Consider the following 11,513-nt stretch of genomic DNA (forward strand, 5'->3'; position numbering starts at 1 on the left):
GGCTGTGCAGTCCGATTCGGGAGTGACAATCCCTGCCACACTTGGTACAGGTGAAGGCAGATGGCCGTTGTTGCTGCTGTTGACGCTGCTTCCGCCTCGATCTTTTCTGGACCGCCTCCTCGTTGCGCGCAGCCTCTGCACGTGACGTACCTTGCCTGACCGCGAGCCTCCAGGCTAGGCGGTCGTCTGCTTGAACTTCCCATGTGTTGAGATTGATGGAGCATTGTGTCATGTCCTTTTTGCAGATGTCTTTGAACCGCAGTTTTGGGCGCCCTGTCATCCTCTTGCCTTCTGCTAGCTCGCCGTAGAGGAGGTCTTTGGGGATACGGCCTGCATCCATTCTTTTGACATGGCCGAGCCACCTGAGGCGTCTCTCGCTAAGAACTGCATGCAAACTGCTCATATTGGCTCGCTTCAGCACCTCGGTGTTGGGGACCTTATCCTGCCAGGCGACATGCAGGACGCGTCGCAGGCACCTCATGTGGAAGCTGTTGAGTTTCCTTTCGTGCCTTGCGTAGGTGGTCCACGTCTCGCTGCCATAGAGGAGAGTGCTGAGTACGCAGGCTTGGTAGATGCGCAGTCTGGTTTTCTCAGTGAGGCTGGAATTGTTCCACGCTCGCCGGTTCAGTCTGGCCATAACTGTGGCTGCCCTGGCGATTCTCCAGTTGACCTCCAAGTCGACTGACAGAGAGCTCGAGATGGTGGACCCGAGGTAAGTGAAGTCGTTGACAACCTCCAGGGTGTATCCATCGATGGTGATGCATGGGGGAGTCCCCGTGCCTTGAGCCATAACATTCGTTCCCCACCCAAGTACTTGGTCAAATATGAGAATTTTTGAAAGACATGCTTCATGTATTGTTGGATCCCAAATCCTTATTTAATAATGCTCATTTTCTGCCCTGGTTAAGATAATAAAAACAGTGTTGATGATTTTATACAAGGGCATTTCCTGTGCTTCGTTTTCATATAAGTCCATAAGGGGACTACCTAATTAGTTATAAAAATCTTCAAATACCTCTTATAAGTGTAAGACATTGTACAGAGTTGAAGGATATGGTATGGAAAGTTTACAATACATAGCATGAATACTGTTATTTTTAGAGCAGCCTTTTCTACAACCAAAGACTCCAATGATGTTCTCGTTTTATTATTTCCTACACTTCATCCATTTTTCAAAAAATTATAAGAAATTCGTAAAACCATGTATGGAAGGAGTAAAAGAAGTTGTCTGCTTCTCATCACAGCAGAGGCTAGTTTAAAATAGAGTTTACCTGATAATCAATTCGGTCTTCTTCAAAATGCATTACCGTTGCTGCAAACATGTCTGTGGTTATTATGCTATCTCCCTCTCTTTATATTGGAACATGTTGTGACATCCCAGTAGGTGCACTTTCTTGGTTATAACTGCCATCACCATTCCAAAACTTTGTTTGGGGAGGGACTTCTCCAATTTCGTGTAACAACTTGTGGTTACAAACCTTGTCTCTGAACTCTTAACCTTTTCCTCTTCTCCATGGCCCACTTCAATTGCCATATAGAGAACAATATTCTTTACTTTATAAAAAAGTAGTCTCTTTGAATATCATAACTGCATAGTTAGTAAGCCCAGGTGTAGAATTCAAGATTTTAAAAGTGATGAATAAATTTTCCTTTGTGATTGCTTAGGTTTTGAATTCTATTACCTTTCTTGTAGATATGCCCATACGAGCTAAAGCACATTTCTGTCTCACAGCTACCCCAGACTTTAAAATTAAAGGTCCTTCCCTTTGCCTGATGCTTTTCTATGCACCCATCACATTACACACACACTTAGACATACATACATGGGCACAAAATACACACACTCATAGTCACACACGTATATACATACTTCTCTAAATGGACACTTTCTTTCAATTACGATCTTATTCCACTGTTTTCTCCTTGGAAGTTATTCCCATAACACTTTATATAAAATACTAGCCTATGAAGCTCTTCTATCAAGAAGCAGTTTTTTCTTCATATTTATCTGTATTTGTATCCATCTTGCTGATGATGCTTCACTGTAGCAGTAATTTTATCTATTCTGTAGATCACTGTAATGCCAGCACCTATAAATAGAGGTCCTTAACAGTAATTATTTACTGAAAAAATATTTTTAAAAAAACTTTGGACTTTCACAATGAATGTATGACTGCACAAAAGGAAACACCTGAAGCTGCCATAATATTTGAAAAAAATTTTTTTAATCAGGATTTCAAGGGAGTTTTTAGCTTACGTAGATATCCAGATAGAAGTCACATCAGGCTTCTAATTCTCCAAAGCCTTTCTTTAACACAGCAGAGACTTTGTTTTCAATTCTTTCTTTCCTTTTTTCTTTCTTGTTCTTCCTTTCTTTATTTCCTTCCTTCCTTCCTTCCTTCCTTCATTCCTTCCTTCCTTCCTTCTTTCCTTCCTTTTGGTCATACAACAAAAAATATATATCTTCCTTGAGAATTGCCATATTTCTCCCTATGAGCCTCTACCTACAGTCATATGCTGAACTGGATTGGACCACTTCAGAGGAGTTCATGTTCGAAGGTACCTAAGAACAATGAACTATTGATGGCATGCTTCATTCTGGAGAGATACCATCCAGATAGCAAGAATACACATAACTTGCATGTTAGCCTGAATACTCCAAGACACTCATCAGAGAAGGAAAACTCTGATTCCAAAAAACCTGCGCTGCCTTGCGGCATACCTCTTCAGGGGAAAGGCTAAGGGAGTAAACCCCGACAGAAAATCCGGAGCCGGAGTCCCTAAGGCGGTTTGACGTTGTAGTCAACACCGGCAACTCCTGCGGCGCACCTGAAGCCAAGCTGTATTGACTCCGTCTTTCCCTTGGATCCCTCAGCTGTGAAGAGGGGGGGGGTCTGCTGCATGGGCAACAGCAGACCCTCCATATCACCCTGCCCAGGCTCTGTAGCTTCAGCTTCACTGGAGAGGACACTCCAGCATCATCGTAAGATGTTGATTCAACACGGGAGGAGACAGATACCGTGTCACTCCCGAGTCGGACTGCACAACCATTCTCAGCGGTGCAGATAGACACTTAAGAAGCCACACCATTGTCTCTCGAGACGGACGGCTGCCGACGATTTCTCACATCTCTAAAACAGGGAGTAATGTGAGGATGATTGTTGCATTTTTCCAATTAAATGATACCTAAGACATTTTTAAAACACAGGTTTATTTGACTAAGTTTATAAAAGTGACCTATTGTAGTATTTTAAATTTCTCCCAAGATAGTATCTCCCTTGTCTTCTGCTTTCATTTACATTAATATATAACCCTGCACCATTTTAATTTTGATGCTTCTAAGTACCGGAGTTAATGTCTATTATTTTCTTAATGTATGCACTAATGCCCATTCAAATACTTGTTACTTATTTATTTAACAATGGATCATTTTGCATGGTAATATTTTTAGGGAATTTTCTTCTTTGGGCATTTCCTGCTCAAAAAAAGTTTTTATCAAATCAATTGTTGCAACAATTACTATTCATTCTCTGTTTCCTCACTCCTCTCTTGAGGACAACAGTCAGCATTCTCTATCTGCAGTAACATATATCTTTTTGCCTAATGATATAATATAGACACAGAAAGAAGGAAACAAAAATTAAATTCATCAAGGATTTTTTTGGGCCTACTTAACACAATCAGTATTGTCATTATGATTATCATAATTATCATTATCAACACTGTTCACCATTATTATTAACTATATCAGTTTATGTATTTGTATTTTCAGTTCATCTACATAGTATTTAAATTTTTGAAGGATGGGGGAGACCTCCGGCCAAGATGGAGGCCTAGACTGACACGTTCCATCTCCCTCCACAACTAAGAAGGAATACAACTACCGCAAACCTAGCAATAACCAGAAGTTCCAGAAAATAAATGGAAGTCCAGCATATGAAGTTATAAAGAAGTGGTACTCATCTGGACAGGTAGAAGGGGTGAAGTCAGGGAGGAGAGGTCAAGCTGTGTTATCTGTGGCAGCAGCAGTGATGGCAGCAGGACAGCAGTAAGCACAAACACCCATATTTAAGGGGAGGCGAGAAGCACCTGGGGAGCACCCCCAGCTGCACACCAGACCCATCAGCTTACGATTCCAAAGCCAGGGAAGGCAGACACCCATTGCCTTGAACCGTGAGGCCCAGTGGTGGTGGGGATAGAGGAGGAGGCTCCCAGTCTCTCAGTGGAGACTGAACAGCAGGAATCCATCTTGGACCCCCACCCCCACAGAAAACACCTGGTTGTGATGAGTGCACAACGCTCTGCCCCCTATAGCATAGGAGGTGTGACAGCCCTGCCCAGGAAGCAAAGGTAAACAGAAAACTGCTCAGGATGGCACAGATTATGATACAGATCCCAGTGACAGAGCTGACCAGACAGCAAATTTCTAATCTAATGAAGCAGCAGATAGGAAATCTTTCTGAGCACAGTTCTGAGCTTTGCTTATAAAAGTGCTTTCAGAACTAACAGCAGATCTTAAACTAGACAGGGAAGGAATGAAGGCTAGTCCTGCTGAAATGAACAAAAACAAATATGAAACTAGTGATGAGGGCAAGAAAACCAGGGATCAAATCATCAAATAGGAACACAGGGAAGGAACAAACAGTCAACCAGTGCAGAAAGAGGAAACGAGAAGTGAGGAAAATGAGGAGAGGCTCAGAAATTTATCGGACAGCTATAAACAGGCCAACTTCCAAATCACAGGGTTGCCAGAAGATGAAGAAGAGGAACTAGAAATTGAAAAACTATGTGAAAAAAGAATGAAGCAGAACTTCCCTAACTTGGGGAAGGAAATAGACTTACAGGTCCAGGAAGCACAGAGAGTTACAACAAAACTGGACCCAAGGATAACCACACCAAGACACACTATAATCAAAATGTCAAAAATTAAGGATAAAGAGAGAATCTTAAAAGCAGCAAGAGAGAAGAAGAGAATTATATACAAAGGGGTTCCAATAAGACTGTCAGCTGATTTCACAAAAGAAACTCTGCAGGCAAGAAGGGACTGGCATGAAATATTCAAAGGAATGAAAAGCAAAAACCTACAACCATGATTACTCTATCCAGTAAGCTGTCATTCAGAATAGAAGGGCAGAAAAAGTGCTCCCAGGACAAAATAAAACTGAAGGAGTTCATCAGATCCAAACCACTGTTATATGAAATGTTAAAGGAACTTGTTTAGGAGAAAGAGGATCAAAACTATGAACATTAAAATGAAAACTGTATCACAGCAGCCAACAACAAAAGCTAGGGAACCGAAACAAAGGCAAACTAAGTAGGCAACCAGAGTGGGAAAAGAATTATAGGCATGGCGAACATTGGGGGGGGTCAGCAGGCAGGGGGAAGGAGGGAAAGGGAGGGAGATGGTACAGGAATTAAGAAGCATAGTAGGAGGAAGTGGAGTAGACAGGAAGATGTTGAGAAGAACTATATGCACAACCAATGGGCATGGACTAAGAGGGGGGACAACTGGAAGGAGGGATATCACTGTGTGGAGGGGAACAAAGGGAAAAGAACTTGAGACAACAGTAACAGCATAATCAATAAAACATATTTTTTAAAAGTGCATTTTCAATAATTCTATATAGTCAGAGAGCCCCAATATTTATGGAAATGAGTGACATGCTAAAAAAAGATATGTAATGCAAAACATAAAATATCCAATATAGGTTACACCATAACCTAACTCCATGTTGTCTGCAATTTAATTTTTGATGAATGTCATCCATGATTTTTTACTATCCATTCTTGAAATCTTATTTAATATTTCAGTTTTCATTCTTTCACTTGATAGAGTTTTATCTTGTTTAGTTTTACTTACAAATATATTATTCTATGTTACCATGTATAGGACCCAACCTCTTTGAATCTGTTGACAAGTACACATGTAAAGCTTAGAAAACTAAGCAGAAAATTACAGAACAGGCTGAAATCAAACATTAACTTGTGTATTGACATGCCAAGTGGTACTCTTTGTCTCATAGTTTTATTTCCTGATTAACATTTTGTTGATTCATAAAATTACATAACTAAACTTAAATAAAAGTAAGCTATAATATTTTAATAACTGTTGGAAAATGTGTTGCTAAGAATATTTGGTAGAAGAAAAATACATTTTATTTGGACAGGATCCACTTTAAATAGTTGTTGCCTCCAAGAAGTTGTTAAACTATGTAATAGAGAAAGTCAACACTTTAGGTAGGTTCATTTGCAACAATTTCTTTGTCAAGAATGGGAAAGAAATACTTCATGAGCCTCTCAAAGGGTAGATAGGACTTTACATATCCCTTGTTCCCATATTTTGCTGATGGATTAATGCTTTCTTATACTTACTGTGGGAGAAAAAAAAAACCACCAAAAATTTCCACAACATTATGCTCACAAAGCATAGTTTTATAAACATACATGAGAAATTCCTAAGATTTCTAAAAGGTTGTATGGTAAAGTAAGAGCTTGTAAATTTAACACATTATCTCACATGTGTCTCTAAGCAACCTATTGCCAGCCTATCTCACCTTCAGTCCAGATTCTCTGAAAAACAGGTGGATATTTTCTGAAATTGTTATGTTTAGATTTTTATTTACCTTTCTCACATTTCATATCACTCCAGAACTTTTCCTTTTTGGAACTCAATGTCCTTATTTTACTTGGGAAAAAAGATTTTTTTCACTGTAAAGTGCCTATTTTTTTTTTTAAGACAAGGAACATGTTTATTCTTTTCATTGATGTATCTTGTTATACTAACAAGAACAAAGCAATGCATATGATCTACAAAAGTATGTATTAAAAAATAAAGAAGTAAATGAATGGTCATAAATTATTTGAGACATGAACCATGAAGTAGACAAGAAAAAATCAAAGCCATGTTCTATGCCAAAAAAATTATAAAAATCATATATACTTTAAAGAAAACCAATTGAGAAGATGATTTTGTTTTGGAACAATATGGGTGTTTATAATTAGACACCATCTTTTGAGAACAACTACAAAGATGAGGCTAAAACATGTATTTTGGCATGTAGGAAAATTCTAAAAGAATACCATATTCAAGAACCCTATTTTGAATGTTCATCAATGGAATAGGAAACACAGTTTTATAACATTCAGTGTCTTCTGACTTATATTAAATAATTTCCCAACAGTGGTGATGAAGGAGGTCATGGGTGTCAACAGAATAATTTCATGATTAATACAGATTGGTAAATTAAAATAGGTGATTAACTAGATCACTTTGAAATAAGAGGGCATTAAATTTAAGAGTTCAAGAGTACAAATATGATTAATTTTGACAGAAAATTATATACGATAACAGCTGGCATTTTAAAATACCAAATACCATCATGATTATTTCTCTCCACTAAAGGAATCTCCTTACTTTAATGACATGATCTAACCTTTTCAATAAACTTGCCTTACTTCACTGGCTATTCAACATTTAATAGGTTAATTTTGTTTTCCCCTCAGGTAAATATATATCTGCAAACTTTCTTTAATTGATAATAGGGTTGTAGTTTTCCTTAATGTTATCACATATAACCTCCACCAAAAAGCAGAGCTTATAATTCTCTCCTAATCATAGTGGTGTACCCATACACATGAATTGTTATTGTAAAAGGTAAGTCTAGTTATCTAATCCAAATGTTGACTGCAGTTCTCAGATGCCAAAGCAGTTACTCAGCATGTAATATACCCAAAAGACTTCTCGACCCAGAGGTATTCCTTGAGTTGTTTTTATAAATATTGACGTACTATACAAATGAATATATATATATATTCATCTGTTCTCTGAATTCTTATAATCTAGACATGACTATCTAGCCCATAAGACCTAAGACTTAAGACCTAAGAATATCACTAAGAAGAAACTTGAGATCTGCTTTTTTATGTTCCCAAAGATTTAGAAAAACTATGCATCTAAAAGGTAAATTAGATAAGAGGTTAAAACTGTGGTTTCTGCAATTAGAATCCTTGGATTTTAAAACAGGCTTCATGTATTTACTAGTGATGTGGCCTTAGGACAGTCCTTCAAGTCCTGAGTTCCCTTCTGTGTAAAACTGGGATACTCACAATATCTATTTCACATAGTAGTGGTGACCATTAGATTGGATAATCTGTGTAAAGTGATTAGAATAGTTTTTAGGAAAAAATGTTTAGCACTGATAAATATTGATAAATATTTGTAATTATTATTTTTATCATTACTGCTATATAGTCCATTCCTGTGCTGATATATGGTATGTCTCCTATTTAAATATGTTGATATTTTCTGTGTGGTGGTGACATAGCAAAGACAGCCATGAAAATAAACCAAATAAACCAAAGCCTCAATCTTATATTTCATCTTTTTTATGTGTTTTCCTTTTGATGAAAAATTTTTTCCTTCGTTTGAATTGCCATATAGAGACAGAGAAAGACAGAGAAGACAGTGTGAGAGAAAGAATAAAATTTGTGTTGATAATGTGTTAATGGATCCTACTTTCTCACTAAGGCTTGGGATATTTGAAAAGGATTTCAATGAACTCAAGGGAAGATAATTAGAGATCTTGAAATTCAGTGTAGTTTTTCATCTACTTGATGGTGTGACAATTCTACATGAAAACTAGAGCCACACAGATTCTAGATTTTAGTGGCTCTTTTTAGATGTACAGTATTTATTATCTAATATAACTTTGGAACTTTCTAAGATTTGCAGTCAAAACATCTTCATAAACATATGTAGTGTCTTTGCCAAAAGTATGGCATTTGAATACAAACTTGACTAATTAAATTATTGTTTGTTTTTTTATGAGAAAAAAATTTTATTTATGAAAACCTGAGGCAGTACAAAACTCAGAAACTCCACTTAGGTACAACAAACATGGATATGATGCTAAGTAACTCTAGTCTTTTCATAAATTGAATAAGATTTAAGTTTGACACCACAGTAATCCTTCAAGCAGTAATCCTCAAATTTCAGTATGGCTCTGTATATTGTTAAATAAGCAAGGCTAGAATGAAATTAGTGTTTTATAGCCCTGTTGGTTAATTTTATATTTCAAGCATTTTTAAATAAAAACTTCTTTTACAATTTTTTATATATTAAAAGTAAGAACTAATGTTATTTTTAAAAAGTTGCAGGGAGGGAGAGTATAAGGGGACTAAATGGTAATAAAAATATACAATAAAGATTAAATTAAAAAAATAAAAAATTGCTAAAAGTTGATCTTATACACTTGTTGATGAATATAAAAATTATAGTCACTGTACTCTGCAGAAGGCTTTCAGTGATAGCTATTGAATAGTTATGAACCTTGGCATTCTTCAGTGTCTTTCTTGTTCTGAATGAGAACATTCCATACTCTAAATTTTTGTCTTCTTTGACTCCATTTTATGATCTTTGAGAGTTAATTCTCATTAAGATATAAATAATATTATAACTTTTGCATAACAGTTTAAATTTCACATAATTCAACCATCATCTTCAAGAGTTCAAATGAGAGACAGTCGAATAAAACCTTTTTCTTTATTGTATAAAAATTAGACCAAGCAGCCATATTTTACACCCTTGGGGTGGGAAACATGAACTGGAGTCTTCATGCTGGCTCTAGTTATATATCAGTCTACCAACCAATCCATTTCTTCCCATTAAATCTGTCCATTGAAGACGAATATTAATTCTATCCAGTTTTATAAAAAAAGAAAAAGTTATGTTTGAGACTTGAAAATTTATTATCAAGTTAGAAAGGCAAAAACTACTCATATATACATAGTACAGTAAAAAGTTTGAAACTCCTACACATAAATTATGTGGATACAGCAACTAGCTTTACAAAAATAAAATATTCAACTCTTAATTTTTCTAACACCTTTTTTCAAGGAGAACAAGATGTCTCATAAAAAAGAAGTAGTTTGTTTATAATAATTTAGTTATTTAGTAATTTATCTCAATCTATTTTATTCTCCTACTTCATCATGCAAAAGTCAATGGTTAGGACTCATTTTCTACTATTAGTTATATTCTTTTCTCTCTGTTTTTCATGTAACAGACTTTGGCTACTTCTCTGTAACAATATCCAACTATACATCCACTCCCCTCATTGTCTTTCTACTAACTGGAGTCCCAGGATTAGAAGACTTCCAAATCTGGATCTCCATTCCTTTCAGCTTCATGTACCTTTTGGCGGTGATAGGCAATGGCCTAGTTGTGGCAGTGGTAGCCTGGGACAGGAGCCTCCATGAACCCATGTATTTCTTCCTAGCCATGCTGGCATTCAATGATGTTCTTCTTTGTACTGTCACAGTACCCAAAATGCTTCTTATCTTCTGGCAGGGTCCTTCCCCATCAACATTTAGAGCATGTCTCACACAGATGTTTTTTGTTCATGCTCTGTTTCTCTCTGAGTCTGCTGTTCTATTGGCCATGGCTGTTGATCGCTATGTGGCTATCTGTGCACCACTCCATTATGCAACCTTATTTACAGGCTCTCTCATTGGCAAGGTGGCCCTGGCTCTGATGGCTCGAAGTGTGGCTGTAGTTACCCCTGGTGTCCTCCTCATCCTCCGTCTGCACTTCTGCCGGAGCAACATCATCCGCCATACCTACTGTGAGAACATGGGCATTGCCAAGTTGGCCTGCAATAGCATTGCCCTTAATAGTATTTATGGGCTCACTGCAGCTCTCCTCACTACAGGGCTGGACTTTCTTCTTATATCCCTGTCTTACTGGGTAATCCTGAGGACAGTCTTTAGATTACCATCTATGGAAGCCCGGAAAAAGGCCTTTGGAACATGTGGAGCTCATATATGTGTCATCTTGATATTCTACACTCTGGCCTTCTTTTCATTCTTTACCCATCGCTTTGGAAACCATGTGCCCCGGCACACCCTTATTCTCTTGGCAAACCTCTACTTACTGGTACCACCTACCATGAACCCCATTGTTTATGGAATAAAGACAAAACAGATACGGATGAAACTACTAGGGCTTTGTAATTATTCAAAATGTTCCAAGGAGTACAGAACAACAAGGAACAGGCGAGTCTAGGGTGGAAGACCAGGTTTAAATGTCATCTGAATTAATTTGGGCAGACCATTCTCCAGAACACCTAACCTCTGGATAGAGCTTCAAATATTCATATTTCCACATGCTATCTTCCTTATACTAGTAAACAGGAAACTAAAGGAACTGCTTAGGTTCCATCAAGAACTATCTCAGTATATTAAGGTACTTAATAGTGGAATATCACTATCACAGCATAGGGAACTTAAATATCTTTTTAAATAATACACAATGCCTCTTCTGTGTCGATTTGACATAGGACAAAGTGAAAACTCGATTTTGGGGGGGATTGGTTCTGATCCCAAACTCATCATTACATCTAGAAGACCCAGAATATGCAAATAATTTAATAAATATTTGTTGATAGGTAAGTGCCTTAACTAATCAATAAATGCTAATGATTTTGCATAACAAACTTCCTGACTTCTTCTTACAT

The 11,513-nt window shown here is 37.3% G+C and overlaps 1 protein-coding gene across 1 annotated transcript; it reads left to right on the forward strand.

Annotated features, from left to right (window-relative positions):
- The first annotated feature begins 1,320 nt into the window (after positions 1 to 1,320).
- Positions 1,321 to 11,062, forward strand: LOC150018348 (olfactory receptor 52Z1-like). Its single transcript, XM_090267294.1, has 2 exons — positions 1,321 to 1,380; positions 10,031 to 11,062. Exons 1-2 carry the CDS (start codon positions 1,321 to 1,323, stop codon positions 11,060 to 11,062), a joined length of 1,092 nt encoding a protein of 363 aa, XP_090123420.1.
- Positions 11,063 to 11,513: the final 451 nt, after the last annotated feature.

Source organism: Furipterus horrens, unplaced genomic scaffold (assembly GCF_987537825.1).
Source record: "Furipterus horrens unplaced genomic scaffold, mFurHor1.1.pri manual_scaffold_2, whole genome shotgun sequence".
Lineage (NCBI taxonomy): Eukaryota > Metazoa > Chordata > Mammalia > Chiroptera > Furipteridae > Furipterus > Furipterus horrens.